The sequence below is a fragment of the Psammomys obesus genome, unplaced genomic scaffold (genome assembly GCF_907164565.1).
Source record: "Psammomys obesus unplaced genomic scaffold, mPsaObe1.curated_primary_1811, whole genome shotgun sequence".
Taxonomy (NCBI): domain Eukaryota; kingdom Metazoa; phylum Chordata; class Mammalia; order Rodentia; family Muridae; genus Psammomys; species Psammomys obesus.
Window position 1 is genome coordinate 6,747,820 of NW_026596120.1, and position 19,930 is coordinate 6,767,749.

Sequence of the window (19,930 nt, forward strand, 5' to 3'; positions counted from 1 at the left end):
ATTTATTTATTTATTTATTTATTTATTTATTTATTTATTTATTTATTCACTTTACATCCTGGTCATCCCTTCCCACCTCTCAGACCCACTCTTCCTACAGTTAGAGTTTTATAACGGCAACTGCAGTACAGCCACTCAAGGAAGACTGAAAATCCAAGCAACCTACTAACACAAAAAGGTTAAAACACACAAAACTTTAAACCCATTTTTCTTTTAAATTTTTGAGTGGAATACAATATAAAGATAAAAACTCTTTGTGTGATAGCTAGAATTGTAGAAAGTGACACGGAAAATGTACTTCATGGTTTTTTGTTGTTGAATTTTAAGATGAGAAATGACGGGAAACTGAATTTATTGTAAAACTGAATGTGCACACTGATAGCCATGTACAGAATACAGGCATTAACTAAAAGAAGCAAACATTCCTTATATTGCTAAAGGAATTTAGATTGAAAGTCAAATTATATAAATTTTTTAAGTTTCATCTACAGATATGCACAAAATTTCTAATAAATCAATAGAGCAAAAACAGCTCAGGATAAAAAATAATTAAGTATATTTCAATTTAGTATGGTGGTAATGTGAGAGAGTCGTAACTATCATACCCAATTATCACTGATCCTACATCAGGAGTAAATTTTAAGTACTTAAAAAATACATGTACTTGAAGATGTACTTAAAATACACACATACACAAAACAGATACATCTACACATGCACCTTACAGCTGAAGCTCTTAACTTCTGGCTATTCCTTCCCTTTTATAGATTTTTTTAAAAAATATTTTTTAGTTATTTAACTTTATTTTATGTGCATTAGGGTGAAGGTGTCAGATCCCTTGGAATTACAGACAGTTGTGAGCTGCCATGAGGGTGCTGGGAATTGAACCCAGGTCCTTTGGAAGAGCAGGCAGTGTTCTTAACCACTGAGCCATCTCTCCAGTCCCCTTTTATAGATTTTTTAAGTGAATATTTTTGTTATTCTCTCCCCAGAAAAAGGCATATGCTAGAGAATATCTAGTATACAGTTTTTAACATCTTAAATTTATATAGTTATATGTTCAGGTTTTTCTTGTTATTAGAACCTCATACACACTACAAAAGCACTTTGCATTTGAGCTACAGTCCCTGCTCTAGCATGTAATTTTAGGAAAACTTACCAAGCCAGATGTGATAGCACAAACTTTTAACCTCAGCACTTATGAGGCTGGTGCAGGAGAACTGTGATCACCCTGCCTGGGCAGGGTAGGGGTGGAGTAGAGAGGAAGGGAGACCGAGCATATAAATGTTATTCATTCATTCATTCATTCATTCATTCATTCATTCATTCATTCATTCATTCATATGAATATATATATATTCATCCACATATTCATTCATATGTAAATGAAGTTGTCCTCTACACACACACACACACACACACACACACACACACACACACACACACATCAAGTCTTCAACTTTAAAAGGAAGGGTTTAAATTTTTTATTTGAAACCTTATTGCTTTGACCAATTCATGCCCACATCCTATAAATCAAATTGATACTTTTACAGTGGTTCAATTTCCATGTTGCCTCAACTTAACCCTATTTAGCCAAATGTGCCTGAAAGCAACACAGGAATTCATCTTTGCTACTCCATCTTCCAGAGCTCAGGAAATACACCTGACACAGGGCCTTCCTCCAACATTTCAGAGCAAACTACTTCTTACACCCCATGTTGGTGTTGTTTTTTTAAACAAACTGTTTTTCTTAAAATTATTATTATTTGCTTTTTAATAAAGATATTTGTTTCATTTTCTTTTTTCTGGATGGAAGCCTGACTCTGTAACCCAAGATAGCCTCAAACTCATAGCAATACTTCTGCCGCAATCTCTTAGTATATAGGTGTGACCTTTCATGCCTGGTGATTTTTACTTTAAAAATAAATAATTATCAAAGACAACTTTGAGAAATCTTTATAGCTAGTATGTAACATGTATCATATTTGACTAAGGAACCTGTAACGGAAGATTCAGTTTCTTTAAAAACTCAGTTCTGTTGTGTAAATGTTTCTTTTTTAATCCCAAGTGTGGGATTTTAGTTGGGCCTTAGTTTGTCCACAGCTGATATTTGTCTCATGTGGGGCTTGATCTTTGACAGCTGGCAACAGCCTGCCATGTGCAGGACAGAGAGGGGCTAAGGCTCTAAGGATATAAATATGAGAGCCCAGCTAGAGAAAGTGTGGCGTGTGGTAGTGGTGTGTAGCAAGTGCCAGCTTGAAGACACCAGAGACAGAGAGTGTGGCAGCTTGGAGCAGACAGACTGAGCGGAGACCGGAGACAGCTAGCTGTATTTGCTGTTGATAGACTGGTAGAGCCCTAAACTGACCCTGAACAGCCAGGAGAAGTCTGCGCCCCTTTCTCCCCACTAACCTTCTCTTTCCTACTCAGAGTTAGGAGGTTGGAAGAGAAAGGCTTTAAGGGACCCCAAATAAAATAAGAGTTTAAAAAAGAGCATGACGGAACCAGCACCTGCCCAAAGAATGTCATTTAAAGGGAATATGTAAATTAAAAGTCAAAGAACAGCCTAGTGTAGTAGCTCTCACCTTTAATCCCAGCACTCAGGGAAGCAGAGGCAGGTGGATCTTTGTGAGCTGGAGGCCAGTCTGGTCTACAAAGTGAGTCCAGGACAGCCAAGGCTACACAGAGAAACCCTGTGTCAGAAACAAACAAAGCAACAACAACAGCAAAAGATTCCTCAAAAGAAAAAAACCTCAAATAAACATAAAATCTGGAGAAAATAGTTAGAACTGTTGAACACATATTATCCTGCAGTTTTCAAAACCTCCTTATTTACATAAAGAATGAGCATAACACCAATGTTGTAATTAAAAATAATTATGAATAATACCTACCTATACGAAGATCTCTTTGTAAAACATTTTTATCATAAACATAAAAAGATAAATACTGGAAAGTTCTTGGAATCTCAAAATAAAATTCTTCACTGAAATATGGTCTAGAGAGAAAAAAAAGCTCATTATGTCAAATAATATATTAATTTATTACCACTATTAAGTAATTTATTACTATCACTATTAAAATGGTACCATTACATAAAAGCATTCAAATTTCACTTTCAATAAACATCAATGAAATTATAAACTAAAATTCTTCAGAAAAGAACTTCAAAACCCCCAAAATTTTTCTCAATACTGAGTTTCAAACAAATTCTATGCAAATCAAGCAGAACTGAAAAGACCTCAGGTAGCAAATGAGTTCTAAACACAAAGCTTTTCGGAAGGTCTTGTGGACAGAAGATCTAGTATGCCTAGGCAGTGCTCACCTAAAGTAGACCTGCATGAGAGCCACGGGCAAAGACATTCACATTATCACCTTAAAACATATAATGATATAAAGCTGTATTGCTCACAATAATACCTAATATCTAAAATGGGTAATGCTACATAAAATATTTTTAAATGTTTTGGAAATATTTAATATTAAGCATTTCCAATATCTTTCCTGAGTTATTTTTTAATTACATATAATCAAATCTGATCTATGGAGCTGGTGGCCTTTGATAAATTTACAAAACCTATGTAGCTTCCACCCCAATCAAAATATAGAACACTATTAACACCTTACAAAGTTTCCTTATGTTCCTCATAGTACCCTAGCACATGTCACAAGCAACCAGTTTTGTGAGAGGTAGGGGTGGGGACCAGGGGCTAGAGCCTGGGGCCTTGCAGATGCTAGGCAAGCGCTTAGCCCAGCGATATTTCTTTCTTTCTCTGTATGTATGTGTGCAGGTAAGTGTGTAAGTACAAAGGCCAGAGGTCTATGTCGAATGTCACCCACCACCTTACTTTTTGAGACAGTGTCTTTCCCTGAGCCCAGAGCTCCCTCTTTGGCTACACTGCTGGCCACCTAGCCCCAGGGATCCTTCTGTTCCTAAAGGCCCAGCTCTTCTTCATGCCACTGCACACAGCTTTTTACATGGGTGCTGAGGATCCAAACTCAGGTCCCTCATGCTTGTACAAGTCTCAGCTACCTCCCCAGCGTCAGTGATCTGATTTGTGTGTGTCTGTGTGTGTAGGCGTGATTCAATATAGAGATCAGAAGTGGATGTCAAACACCTTCCTCCATCTACCTCTACCTTATTTTTTGACACAGGGTTTCTAGCTAAACCTGCAGCTCCATGATTTGGCCATACTGACTAGTCAGCAAGTTCCAGGGATCCTCTTGGCTCCACATCCTCAACTCTAGGATTATACCACTAGTGTTCCACTTTTTACATGGGTGCCAAGTACCCAAACTGAAGTTCTCAATGCCTTCCAGACAAACACTTTACTGACTGACCTATCATGGTTAGGAAAGGGGCTTGGGAGGCCTCACCAGCAGTTAATGGTTACTGGAAAGGGGGAAATAATTTTCTTCAGTGTGTAGTCATTGCTTAGCTGCACATGCTGAAGTAAAGAATGTTCTACCCAGGCCCATGCAAGCAGCCCAAATGAAACTCACTGGGTTACAAACATACAAAAACAAAAAAAACAAAAAAAAACATGAAAATGGAACTTTCTGGAAGGAGGTCAGAGAGTATAAATGGGGAGAAATGAGGGAGAGAAACAGAGTATGTGTGGAATTTTCAAAGGATGAATTAAAATAAAACCTATCTCTCAGAAACCTTCCTGTACCCTCTGCAATCACAGTCAACTGGGGAAAGTTCATTACCAAGTATATCCTAATAATGACAAAAATGGCTTTAACTGTGTTTTCCTGATAATTAATGGCGCTGTTCTCTTTTTTTCATGTGCCTCTGAGACATTTTTGTATCATCTTTTGTGAAATATCTGAGTTTTCTCATATTTAGAAACCTTAGTTTTTAAGGGTTTTGGTTTGATTTAGAGATGTTTAGAAGCAAAATCTTTTAAATCTTTTTAGAATTCCAAAGTATTTTCTGTTTTATAATTCAGTTATAAGAACTGAAAATCAAGACAAAAAGAAAAAATTCAGAAGGTGGAAAAAGAAAGGTCTACAAGGTAAGTTATTTTTAGCTGAATGGTTTTATAATTTATAATTGTAACTTGTAATAATTCACAAGTTTTAAATCAAGATGAGAAAGGGTTTTTACTACAGATTATTCTGCCCTATTTTAGAAGGAAAGATTAAGGAGCACTTAGAATCCAAGAATTATCTATCTAGTCTAGTTAGCTATACCCTTAAGTGTCAAGGCAGTAACACAGCTAGTTTAAAATTATCTTTCAAATCATTTTCTTGTTTTTAAAGGTGAGTAAAGAAATAAAGAAAACTGGTTTCATCATTTTCTACTATACAAACATTCAGAAAGTTTAAGGGTTTAAAAATATAGGCTAATTCTGATTATTTTCATATATGGCTACACATTACAAAACAAGTACTCAATTTATAGACAATTACTATTTAATTTGTAAACACTTATTACCTTATGATATAAAATTGTTGTAACAAACTGAAACTTAAATAATTTTGGTGTCAAATCCCAGCTGTGCTTTTAACTTCATTATGTGACAAATCATTCAGCTTTTTAGTGACATGATTTCATCATTCATAAATGTAAATAAAAACCATTCATGAATTTGTATGCACAAATGTGAAAAACATCAAGATTCTAAATCAATATGGTCATATGACTTGTGATATCATCTTTGAAGTATATTATTCCCAATATTTTTGGGCTACTAAGACACCTTTGCTTTTTTGTTTTGTTTTGTTTTAAATTATGAACTGATTTATTCTTTTTCTGAGGAGGGCGCACATGTGAAGTCAGAGAAGAATCTGTGGGAACTGGTTCTCTTCTTCCACCATGTGGGCTCTGTGTACTGACCTCAGGTTTCAGGCTTGACAGCTGGCACCTTTACCACTGACTGAGCCACCTCAAGGGCTACTTTCAGTTTTATATACTTTTCTTATGAAGAGTTCAGAATTGTAAGAACCAAATAACATAAAAGGGTATATGCAGAGGGGTATGCCTAAAACGTCAGCATTTTGAAGGCTGAAAGAGGAGTGAGAATTCAAGGCCAATTTGGGCTACAGAGCAAGACCCTGTGTGGAAAGGAAGAAATGAAAAGAGAGTGGTAAAGAGGAGAAAAAAAGAAAGAACAGGAAAGGAGGCACAGAGGGAACTTGGGAAAAAGCAGGTAAGTGGTGGTAGTGGAGGCAGAGAACAAAGTACCAAAACATATCCAGAAATCTAATGGAATACAATATAAGTTGTAACAACTATTTCATCCACTATGCTTGTTTCAACAACTCCTAGAATCCTCCTTGCTTTGTCTCTGAAGACTATCCTTTCAGCAGTTTGGTGGTGGTTTGGTTTTGTTGCCTTTTTTTTTTTTTTTTTTTTTTTACAGACTCTTACTATGTAGCCCTGACTGGCCTGATACTTGCTATGTAGACTAGGCTGGCCACAAACTCAAGAGAGATCTGCCTGCCTCCGCCTTCCAAGTGATGGGATTGAAAGGATGTGTCACGACACCTAATTTTAGCACAGTTCTGTATCAGAATTACACTCACAAACACTGCTACAAGGCAGAGGAGGCAAATAAGAATTTGCTGTGATGCTTTCAAAGGGTAATTACACTTTCAAAGATGAGAAAAAGAAAACTACCAAGGGCTTTTATTTCCTGATAATATACTAGTAAGTAGCTTAAATGAGGTGAGTATTTGTTCTTGTATATATGCAGAGGCAGGGGAAGGGGTGGTATAGGTCAGAGGTCGACATCAGGTATCTTTCTGGATCATTTGCCACCTTAGGTTTTGAGACAAGGTCTCTTGTTGAACAATCTGGCGACAGTGGCTGGGCAGCAAGTTCCTGGGATCCTCCTACCTCCATGACCCCAGCACTGGGAACTACAAGTGGTAGCTATTGCACTTGGCTTTCTCACCTGGGTGTAGAGAATGTCACACAAGTCCTCATTATTTGTGCAACAAGTACTGTTATCTCTCCAGCCTCAACTTGTGTGAGCTAATTTATTCTTTGGAGAAATAAAATGATGCACTTTGAGGAAAGCTCAAACAAATAGACAATATTTAGCCTGGAGAATAGACTGAAGTCATTATGACAGTTGTTTTCACACATTTAATAAGGTCACATAAAAGATGGATTAAACTTGATCCCTAGAAATCTAAGGGACAGAACTAAGACAACTAAGAAAAACATACTTTTTAAGGCAATGAAAAGCCACATTAAAGCAAGCACTTCACTGATGTCATTCTCACAGGCAGACAAATAAACAGAACCCAGAACTGAGCGAGCTTAGCACATGGTTGGATGTCATTTTAATAATCATTAACCAATTAAACATAAGCACTTTCTGAGTCAGAACAGTTCAAAGGCCAAGCAGACTGCTTAGGAAGCATGAACTTCTTGGTGACTAAAACATTATTAGGTAGATGCCACATGACCTCTTGCCAGAATTACTGCTAAGAAGCCTAATGTTGCCAGTTCAGTTTACTGCACATTCAAGGCCTCTTCAAATGCTTACATTCTGTAATTCTAAAAGTAAATTCATAATAGAATAGAAAGTCTTTAAATAAAAATATTAGTTTCAAATTAAGAAAGTCAACTTGATGATAAAAATCTGGAAAATACATAACACTATGAATATATACCATATGAATAATAAATTCTAATTTTTCTACCAACCTTAATGACTTTTCGACAACCCGGGTGCGATAAACTTCTTCCTGGTCCAAATTTATTGTGCAGAAACAATCTCGCATTTTGTTGGGTCCAAGATATGGCAATAAATTTTTTGCTTCATCTGTTGGCACGAAAGTTTAAATTGATGTTAAATATCTTTACTTATATCACCCAAAGCTTTTCTAATAAATTCAGTCTGGAATAAGGCAAAATATGAAATAAAGAAAAAACAAACTAGTGATCAGACAGCTCAAGGTGGTCTAAAGGAGACTAGTAAAGACTGAGGGATGTGGCTAAAAAGGGATGAGCCTTTCCTGAGAAGTCTATAACAAGTGTAGTTTTTATTAAAGGATAAAACCTAAACGTTTAAAAGTAAAAAAGACTGATGGGCAGAGCTGTGTATAGACATATGGGGCCATATTACATCACTGCATCTTTCTCTATGAAAAGGTACCGTCTCTCCATCCAGTCCCACCAGTACTGCCCCTCTTTCCTCAATCCGCATTAGTTTTCCTTTCTACCAGATTGCTTTTATCAACATGTAAATAATACTTCCCAATCAAAACAAACAAAAGAAGCAAATAACCATCCTTGATTCCACCTCTTCTCCCTTGTCAAACCTCTACCTCCAGACTCCCTTGTTGGAGGCTGGTCTAATGCTAGTTACTGGCCCTCTGTGTAAACCTGCCTAAGTCTTTATACCTGATTGGCGAATTAAACAGCCTATACCTGGGCAGGGCAGAATGGGGTAGGCGAGGCTAAGGTTCCTCGGGCGAGGAATCACACAGGAAGGAGAGAAGGACCTGAAAGAGAGGAAGGAGGAGGACACCATGTGGGTTAGCTCACATGGGTAGGCCATGTGGGCCAAGGAAGAACTCCAATAATGGTGTGAAACAGCCCAGATGAAGAATATAAGCAAGTACCATGGGATTAAGGATGAAAGGTAGTCCAACTGAGGAGGATTAAGGCAGATGGCACTGGACGGGGGCTGGGAGATGGATGGTGAGGATATCGAGCCAGTGTAAGTGAAATATCTGCCTGGCCTAAGGTAGATAAGGCAATTATAAACCTAACAGATGTCTGTGTCTCATTATTTGTGATAACAGGTTAAATAATACTGCCATGATAATCTTAGGGCAAATAATAATCAATGCTTTATAGCCCAACACCCATTTTACCATAATTTACTACAACACTCCCTTTTCAAAACTTCCTCAACGCATTGTCCCTCACTTTCTCACTTTCCGTTTATTCTTTGGCCCTCTCTAATCAGCTTCTAATTCCAATGGAACACTGAAAATGCTTTAGTCAAGGTCACAATGTCAATGGACGTTGCTTTACTAAATGCAAAGTTCAATCCTGCCCTTAGTATATCCACCCTTGCAGCATCATTTAACAGTGAACATTTAACATGCTCCCGTCTCTTGGATTCCACAACATACTATTTCTGGGTTTCCTCCTATGTCTTCCACTCTTTGCTCATCAGCTCACTTTAGTGCTGCAAATGCCTCAGGGCTCAGTTCTGGACCACCCCTTCTTTTTTCTATACACTATCACAGTACATAGTGTTAAACGCTTGCAGCTCCCAGTTCTGTGTCTGTGAGCCTGACCTTCCCCCCTCCATACTAAATGTAAATATTATCTGGATAGCCAATAGGTACCTCAAATTTAACAAGTCCTCCCCCCTAAAGAAAATCATATTTCCTTTTCTACAAGCTCTTCCCCTGCTCTACCTCGCTCTCATTATCTTCCTGCCACTACCTTACACAATTCAGTTCATTAGCAAATCCAGAAGATCTTTAAAAAGACAAAATCTAAAATTCGACTACTTCTTTCCTTCACCAGTATCACTGAAATCCAAGCTGCTGCACTTTTTGTTCAAACAAGCATGGCACTATCTCCTGCTTCTACTACTCTCCTACAACCTGTTCTTCACAACAGACGTGAAAAGACGAACTGCTGGGAATGGTGGTGCCCACCTTTATGCCCTGCAATCAGAGGCAGAGGCATGTGGATCTGTAGGTCTGAGGCCAGCCTGGTTTATACATAGTGATTTAAAGAACAGCCACAGCTACAAAGGAGATCCTGTCTTGAAAATAAAACAAGGTGAGCTGACTACCAAAAGTAGCTCTGAACTCTACATATATGCCACAGTATCTACACACAACCCATCCCTACACCACACATTTAATAAACAAGTTTTTAAAAGAAAGTGAGGTAGCTTCGTAATGGAAAGAACACTAATCACTCTAAGAATCTGGACCTCAAGTCTCTCTTATCTCTCCAACTAAGCATTCAGAAAGTCACTAAAGAACAGCTCTTGTGATGAAGGTTTGGGTTCTTTCTGCTTAAGTTCAGAACTAACAGCTATTAAAGACAGTATGTGGTAAAGTCTACCAGAAACTTAAGAAGCATTTATAAAAAAAAAATCAGTACATAAATAATTTTTAAAACTGTTTAAAATAAGAAAACCAAAGAACCAGGTGTGGTGGTGCATGTCTTTAATCCCAGCACTCAAAACAGAGGCAAAAGGATCTGAGTTTGAAACCAGCCTGGTCTACTTGGCGAGTACCATGCCAACCAGGACATAGTTAAGTCCCTGCCTAAAAAGAAAAGGAAAGGAAAGAAGGGGAAAAAAAAGAGTCAATGGAAAGACACCAATTAAATATTGAGTACTATTAAGTTTATCTTTGGAGACCAGAAAAAAATGATATCACCACTGTTTCAACTTTTATAAACAAAAGTTATGCTCATCTCAAGTAAATCAGAATCAGGGAATCTCACCTTATAAATGGTTACCAAATTAACTAAAAGGGGATGGTATTTACAAGTGAAGCAGTTCCCAACAGGAAAAATAGTAAGATATCAGAATCCTATCTTCATCTGAAGCTCACCCTTCCACCTGGGTTCTCTCTTCCCTATCCCTTCTCTCCCTCCAGGATTTTTTTTTTTTTTAATGAATTCTATTTTCACTGATCAAACTTCTTCAAACTCTCCTTCGACTCTGCATAACACAACGGATGTTTTAAAAACAAAGTTCATTGAGGCCATCCCACTAAGACATTATAATACCTTATGTGAGAGTTTGGAACATTATCTCAGGATCATTGGCCTGTTGTATTCATGCTAAGTACTATTTAAAAACAACGCTGCATAATGCGTACATAATCTACCCATCCCATAACCCAAGAGGGAAACAAAGGTTATTTTGACTGTAGAATCTAATGAAATGACATTGCCAAATATTTAGAATAATTGAAGGCCAGGTCTTATAGAGTATAAAGAAATGCACCCAACATCATTTTCTATAAAAAAAAGTTTTCCTAACATATTTTTTCACTATTTACCACTGTCTGAAGTTCACATAAGTTATGCTGAAAATTAATTCATCTAATCAATGTCCACTTTTCAAAATAATCACACTAATGTTTAATCAGTTATCATAATTTTAAACTGTAATTTTCTAAACTACAAGAGTGATTAACTGTCTGTTTATAAAGAACACTAGGCAACTGTTAGAGCATTAAAGCACATCTAAACAGATGGAAAAGGTATTAACAGCACACACTATATCATCAAGACACAAAATGCCAAAGTAAAGCACTTTTAAAGCTTGCATTTCTCACAGATGGCCCTACTGGTTCTAGGCAATTTTAGGATACAAACCACAAGCACTGAGCCAAAATAACCCACCTCCTCTCGTACTCAGACGCTAACCTTCTATAATTAGCTTCAGAACCTGCTTTGTTTAGAACCTTTAAGAACACTAATAATATTAAGCACTACCAAATCATATTATTGCCTTTCAATAACCACTTTATTTGGCCACTTTTTAGTATCTGATAACACTGACCTACCATCAGTTTAGGTAGCTCACAGTAAGCAGTCTTTGTTTTACTCTCTCTCATTCAGGCTTTTTTTTTAAATTTTTTATTAATTACACTTTATTCATTTTGTATCCCCCCATAAGCCCTTCCCTCCTCCCCTCCCAATCCCACCCTCCCTCCCCTTTCTGCATGCATGCCACTCCCCAAGTCCACTGACAGGGGAGGTTCTCCTCAGGCTTTTTGTCGATAGAGCACATTTAAATGTGAGGAAACCTGGTATAGACTATATAATTCACCAGCGGTGAAGGACCAATTTTAGGTATTTGTAAAGTGTCATTATAAAATCAAAGACTTTCTAGACCCAGTGGCACACACCTTTAATCCCAGCACTCAGGAGGCAGAAGTAGGTGGATGGATCTCTGAGTTCAAGGTCAGCCTGGTCTATGTAGTGAGTTCTAGGCCAGCCAAAGCTACAATGTGAGGCCCTCTTTTGGAAGGCAGGCAGGCAGAGAAATAAAGACAAAGTTTCTCAGCACTGCTTGGTGGTATTATTTACAACAGAACTTACTGTATCCTATTTAATGATGAGCAGCCTTAAGGAGAACCAAGCTACACCTCTATAAGACATGGTGAATTAGTGGTACATCTGTTATATACCTTTCAGTATTATAAAGTCTCTAAAGCTAAAAAACCTAAATTCTCCAGCCTCTCTTGCAGCTCTGTTTATGTTCCTAAGTTCCACTAATTTAAGTTCCACTAATCAGATTCACGCACTAAAAACCGGAAGACAGAAGAAAAAGGACGCTGAGTTTTGGCAGTTTCAAGTAGCAAGCACTGTCGAAAAGACAACCGTGCTCACAGCAGCACTTGACAAGTCCAAGTACCAGTCACAGATTTCATGTGTATTAAGGAATTCACAGGGCATCCACTTTACGGTACAGGCTATGGGAGGTCTGGGTTGGATCTAGACAGCAACAGTGATGACGAAAGCAGCCACCTGCTAAGGGCTATTTCTTAATAGTACCCATGGCAGAGTAGCAAGGTTCTAAGCAAAAAACAGTTACAAGATGAGATTTTGTTTGTTTTCTGTGGCATAGAACTCAGGGCCTCACAGGCATGCTAGGCAAGCATTGCACTACTGAGAACACCATAGCCCTTGAAATGTGACTTTGGAAGTCATTCCTGAGAATTCTACTCAGTCTTCTTCGGAAGCCTGAGAGAGAAAGGACACATGCACATAAGTGTGTACTGAGTGTGGAATCCATGGGACAATCTTGGGTGTCATTCCTTAGGAGCTGCTCACTTTTGTTTTTTGACACAGAGTGTCTCATTGGCCTTGAAGGCACTAAAAGATCTTGGGTTCTGACATGACTCAGTGGGTAAAGGCCCTTGCCATGTAAGCTGGATGACCGGAACTAGATCCTCAGAACCCATGTAAAGGTGGTAGGAGAGAACTCAACTCCACAAAATTGTCCTCTGGCTTCCATATCAACTGTATGCACACAAATGCAAGTGTGTGCACGCGTACACACACACAAACACACACAGAGGGGGAGAGATGGAGAGATGGAGAGATGGCACAGTAATTAAGGTCACTTGCTCCTCTTCCAGAGATCTGGAGTCCTGTTCCCAAGCAACTCACAATAAACTACTTCTAATTCCAGCGCAAGGGACCCAACAACTTCTTTTGGCCTCCAAGGTCACTGGACTACATACGACACACACCCACGTGGACACAGAGATAAGTGAAAACAATAAACCTCTAAAATGAATATATTAAGTCAATGCATTGAGTGTACCTGTCTCTGGAAAATTTCTTATAGCATTTTACTGTAATTTATATGATACTTGAACAAGCCAATTGAAAATACATGATTTTCACTGAAATTAAAAAAAAAAAATCTATGCGTACGTATGCTTACGTAATCGGGTTCAGTGTATACATATGTGCACATGGAGGCCAGAATCCAGCACTGGGTGTCTTCCTCAACCACTTTGTCCTAATTTTTTAGACAAGGTCTCTCTATGAGCCAGGAGTTCTCTGATTCAGCTAGATTAAATGGCAGTGAGTCTCAGGGACCTGCCTCCCCAGTGCTGGGATTACTGCAATGCACTGACATACCTGGTACTTTTTCCTTGGGTGTTAGTGATCAAACTCAGGTCCTCATGCTCACAGAACAGCCAAGGTACTGAACTATATATACAAGTATATATAACTATAACCAAAAGTGCATATTTGATTGTATTTATGACTGTCACTATTTCCATCAACAATAAAACACAGTCAGGAGGCATATCATTTCACAATCAATTGTTCCTCACTGAAAGAAGGACAGCTCTCCAGCCCAACTTCTTTTCCTCTGTAATCTCTGTTCTTCTTCAATTCTTAACCAACACTCCTTAAGCATTTTAGCTTACATTATGGCTTAATGTGTAAATGTTAACTAAATTTCTTTTAAAACATCCCCTTAAATTTCTTTTAAAATGTCCCTTTTCCAAAAGCACAAATTTTCAAAAATGAGCAAAATAAGCCCTTCATTAAACATTTCTTCTTTCACAGATACACTGCAAGATGTCCAAAATACCCTCAGATTATATGCCAATGGTTTTATCTTTTATCCAATCAATAAAATGTAACTTTTCTTCATCGTGTATGTGTATGTGTACCTATCTCCCTAGGTACCGTTGGCTGCCCTAAACTTCAATAATTTTCACTTTTTTAAATACTGTGTGTGTGCGCGCGCATGTGCGCGTGCATGTGTGTGTGTGTGTGTGTGTGTGTGTGTGTGTGTTTGAGCACCAGAGTGCAGTGCCCACAGAAGCCATAAGAGGGCATCAGACAGACCCCCCTGAGTTACAGGCTGTTGAGCGGCACCCAATGTGGGTGCTGGGAACCAACCTCACATCCTCTGTAAAAGTAGTATGTAGTCTTCACTGGTTAGCCACCACTCCAGCCCCAGTGTTATATACTTCCATGCTTGTCCTTCCTGGGTACATTGTACAGTAACTTCATGTGGGCAGACAGGCTTGTTTGTATCTATATCCTACCATGTAATTTTTTAGGGAACAGACCCTCTTACTGAACCTGTAGCTAACAAGTTTGTCTAGACCTGACTATCCCATAAGCCCCAGGAATCTTCCTGTTCCATCTCCTCCAAACTGGAATTTCAAGTGTGTTATCACCACACCTGGTTGTTTTGTTTTATGTGAGTTGTAGAGATCAAATTCAGATTCTCATAATTTTGCAGCAATCATTTTACCAACTTGAGCCACCTTCCTGGCCTACCATATAAACTGTATCCAGTACTAGAATACTAAACATCAAGCTGCTTAGCAGATCTTTGGTGTGTATGTTTATATACCTGTGTATGTATTTATGTACATGTTTGGGGGAGATTCTGTGTTTATGTATGTATACATACATGTAGTATGTAGTGTGTATGTATGTATGTATATTGTTGTGTGTTTATGCATGTCCTAGGAGAATACAGTACTGCAATAAGCTACCTCTTAAATTTTTGGATGCCCTACAGCTAAGAATTTTCTCAAATGTCTCCTTTGATTTGTACAACAACCCTATTAAGTAAGCAATATTGTTTCTTTATTAAAAGTAAATCAGCAGCAGCAACAACATCAATGAATAAACCACAGTGAAAAGCTAGTAGTGGAGTCATCTCTTCATTCTATTCCTAAGTCTTTATAAAATAGCAGTTCTCAGCCTCTATCTGTCTGGAAGAGACCTGGTAAACCCAGCCCTACTTGAAAGCATACTTTTAATACAAAGAACAGGAGCCAACACAGATCCTAAAGGGATTAACCCTCAAAGGAAATCATAATAGGTCAGGGTCCTAGACAAAATAATACTAAAAGAAGACTATTTGAAGTGGGAAAAAGCCAAGCCAAACCATAACAAAAATGCTACCATTTACTTAGTAAATTAATATATGTCACACAGCAGATTTTTAAAGAATGTCATGTTATTTTACCTAATTTTCACAATAAATCTTTCAAGTGATATATATTTTTTCAAAATACAGAAATTAATACTGGAAGTACAATGTTCCAACAGAAAGACAAATCTGGAGGTGGGAACAAGGCCGCAGTGGATAATACAAACTAACTAAGGAAGGTGGGTGAAAGGGTAAACCGGAAGGATGAAAGATGGAGTCCAACAGAGAACCTAACTTAGTAGACAAGAAGGGCTAGTAAAAGTGGTCTACTTCAGAAAAATTACTCTGACTAGGGTCTTAAGTGAGGTAATGAAAAGGAAAAAGGGGAAAATGAAAGAGATTCAATAGAGAATTCAGAGAACCTGGTATAAACTGACCCGAGTGGCACAGGATATGATGTTCTCATAAAAGAAATGTCAACCTAAAGAGAAGATTCTAGTCTTTACATAGTGAGAAGCCAAGACAGTATGTGAACTTCACCGTATCTTACAACAACAGAAAAAAATAAAAAAAAGAATGGACCAGACATACTTAAAAATACACTAGGGAGCTGGAGAGATGGCTCAGCAGCTGAAAGCACTTGCTGCTCTTGCAGAAAACCTAAGTTTGGTTCCTAACAGATGACTGACAACCATCCATAACTCCAGTGTTTAGGGGATCTGGGCTCTTTGAGGGTATGAGGTACGCATGTAGTGCGTATTACACACATTCAGATAAAACACTCATACACTTAAGATAAAAATAATACATCTTTAAAAAGTTAAAAAATTTAAATAGCCAGGCAGTGGTGGCACACACCTTTAATCCCAGCACTCAGGAGGCAGAGGCAGGTGGATCTCTGAGTTCAAGGCCAGCCTGGTGTACTGAGTGAGTTTCAGGACAGCCAGGGCTACACAGAGAAACCCTGTCTCAAAAAACCAAAAAATAAAAATAAAATGAAATTTTTTGTTTAAAAAATAAAAATAAAGGGCTGGAGAGATGGCTCAGAGGTTAAGGGCACCAGTTGCTCTTCCAAAGGTCCTGAGTTCAATCCCCAGCAACCACATGGTGGCTCACAGCCATCTATAGTGAGATCTGGTGCCCTCTGCTGGCATGCAGGCAAAACACTGTATACATAATAAATAAATATTTAAAAAATAAAAAATAAATAAATAAGAATAAAAAATAAAATATACAGAAAATATGAACTCAACTTAGATAAGTTTGATAAACTTAGAGAAGATTAAAATGCTAACTAATTATACATCAGACAATCCTAGTTATGATATGGTAATATATAATAAAGTCTTTGAAATTTTCTAATTTTAATTTCAACTTCTGCAACGGGACAATTCTAAAACCACAAGTGGTACTCACAATAAAGCAAGTTCAATGAGTGCACTTAGGACAGACATCTGAGTTTCAATATAAGCTTTGTACTTTAGAAGCTGTTATGTCCTTAGTTTCAACTTCCTGTGTAAAAAAAGAGATAGTACTTAGGACTGCTGTGGACATTCACTGTAGTAAATCACTTGGCACATACCTGAAACAAAGTACTTAGTAAATCGTAACTATTAGTGCTCTTGCTGGCTAGAGGTTCTTAAAAATTAACACAGGCTACAATTCCTGTATCCAAGCACTAGGCCCTGATCAAAGATAATGCATAATAACTGCTGCAGCTATCTACTGTGATCATTCTAATCGCCCTGACTGAAGCTCAGCCTAGAACAAGAAGTTAGGAAACGACTGTACATGAAAGGGCGAGTTTCACCAGGTACTGCCAGGAAGTGTCCATGGGTTATAGAAGTATGTAACCAAGGGCAGGAAGGATCTTCCTGTGGCTTGCCTTGCCCACATCTGGTGTCAGTTTTGAATGTGTGCTGGTTTCTAAGGTCCCTCCAGGCCCCTTTGCAAGGCGAGAAAGCAAACAGAGATTATGGTGTAATATCTGCTGAGCTAGGCCATTGGTCCCTAACCTACATGATGCTTACTTAGCAAGCAAGGCTCATAAGACAACCTACAGAACCTGGATGGCAAGAAAAAGGCTAAAGACAGACCATGGTGGAGCCTGGGGCCATGTGGCCAGGCCTTCAGTGGGATGCGATTGTTCTCTTTGGTAATGGAATTTTTATCAGATACTTTTCAAAAGTAAAAAAGAAAAACAAAACAAAACACAGCGCCTAGGAGCAAAGGAGAAACACATACCCATGTGTATAAAAGGTGTGTATTTATTATGAGAACCACTTAAAAGCAAGAAACTGAATTAAACAGAAGAGAAATCAGTGCGTATGGTGGCACATGCCTGCAATTCCAGCACTCTCTTGCTAGTCTGAGAATTTAAGGCCAGCCTGAAGTAAGACTTCATGTCAGAAAAACAAGAAAGTAGGAAAACAAAAAAACAAAGGAAAAAGAAAAAAGAGGGATAGGTGTATCAGAAAACCACACAAAGCAGAGTTAGGAAGACAAAAGAATATCTTTACAAATCCCTAGAGTCATTTTTACTGTATTTGACAACAATCTAACTTTACTATCTATTTTATTAGACCATTGTTAACTTAGAGGTTTCCCGTACCCTGACAACAGAAATGAACTCATTCTAATACACTACAGACAGGCAGCCTGGTAGGGAAAGAACATGAGCCCGTCACCAAGCCTGCAGGAATCTGGTGCTCCCCCAACACTGCTAAAGAGTCCCTCTACTGTCCTCCTTTAAAGAGCAACAATCCTCTGATAAAATGAAGCAAATGAGATAAAAGGCAAACTATCCTAGCACAATACCTGGAAACCAGTAAATAGTCAATAGACACTGTTTCACTTCCCCATACATACTAAGGAAGTCCTATATAAACAAGACTGTCAAAATATGCAGGTTCAAAATTACTCAGGACCTTTATATAACATCCTTCTGAAAGTACTAACTTTTTGAAAAGTCAACATTAGCATAAGCAACTGATCAAACAGGCAAAGTCTATAGAAATCCACTGTATTTTTCTAAGTTTTACTTTCTTTAACTTCAAAATAAAATTATGGGGCTGCCACATGCTTCTCTTGAAGATCAGAGTTCAGGTCCCAGCATTCACATAGGGTGGTGACTCACAACCACTCTACCTCCTCTGTCTCCTTCAGGCACCTGCGCTCACAGATACATGATTAAATAGAAATCTTTAAAACTACCCAAACACAGAAAAAGAAGGGCTGGTGAGATAATCCAGTAGGAAAAGACACTTGCTGCTCATCCTGACAACCTGAGTTCAACCTACAGAAGGCACCTGGTGGAGGAAGAAAACCAACTCTACAAGTTGTCCTACACACACACACCCTCCCCACATAATTACATACATGTATACACACTAATAAGTAGAAACTGAAAATAGAAAAGTTGATATTCACTTCAATGTGTACTTAAAATGTTACTAAATCTTATTTTGCACATAGTATCAATCAAATGTTAAACTAAGTCTCAAGGTCTAACACTATCAAATTCATTTGAACAAACAGACATTTTTTATCATATCTCCAATACATTCTTATACTCCCTACTGAAGCCAAGTCATTACAGGGAAGGCTAATTCCTGTTGCCCATCATTGAAAAAAATAAGTTATACCTCTTTCCAGAAATCTTTTTAAAAAATTTATCTACTAATTTATAGGAAATCCTCAGTGTTCCAAAAGCTTAAAAGCACACATTAATGGGCTGGATTGCAGCTCCGTGACAGAAAACTTGATTAAATTAGCATTTGTGATGTCCCAGGTTTGATCCTCAGGCATTATAAAAAACAGATTAGAGGGAGGGGATGGATATACGAACAAATGGATGGATGATAAATAAATAAATACAGAAATAACTAACAATTTGTGGGTTTTATTTTGTTTTTTTTTTACCCAATAATACATGTTGAGGTCATGCTAACATAGATGTATTGTATTGTGCGTCACTGCTATAGAACATATGTCTGAACAAACCATTTAGCCACTTTCCTGTTAATGAACACTTCAGTTGTGCCTTTTTTTTTTTTTTTTTTTTTTTTTAAGCAAAGTTGTCAACACAGAACACCTTTGTGCTTTAGGATGATATGGCAGAAGTAAAAACACATAAGGAAAATACATCTAAATTTTAATAGATACTACCAAACACTCTAACATGGTTTTATAAATTTAGAATCACAATAAAAGTACAAAAAGTATGTTTTCCCTAAACACTCATTAAATACTAAAACATGCAAGAATTCCATTTTTTAAGCGGTTATGTTTTACACTTCTATATCTCTGATTCATTGCTGTTCAATTTCACCAGCATTTTCATATATTTACAAGATAATTTATTTTCTTCTATGGAGTGTCTTTGCATGTATTTTTCTACTGGCTTCTTTAATTTGAAAATCCGTATGAAGCCCAGATATGATGGTGCACACCTATAATCCCAGTGACTGCAGAAGTATCATCACAAATTCAATGTCAGCCTGGACTACTCAGTGAGAACTCACTTTTAAAATAACATACAGCAGCCAGGC

General features: G+C 37.8%; 1 protein-coding gene across 2 annotated transcripts in view; it reads right to left on the reverse strand.

The window, feature by feature from the left end:
- Rasa2 (RAS p21 protein activator 2) overlaps positions 1–19,930 on the reverse strand; it is a 101,023-nt gene that overhangs the window by 73,213 nt on the left and 7,880 nt on the right. For both annotated transcript variants that reach the window (XR_008722826.1, XM_055629844.1), the window contains exons 2-3: positions 7,667–7,784; positions 2,895–2,998 (exon numbers count right to left, since the gene is read on the reverse strand). Coding sequence is in view for 1 of the 2 variants with exons in the window: in XM_055629844.1 (XP_055485819.1) it covers positions 2,895–2,998; positions 7,667–7,784 (222 nt within the window). In the remaining variant the exon portion in view is untranslated. The remainder of the gene's footprint in view (positions 1–2,894; positions 2,999–7,666; positions 7,785–19,930) is intronic.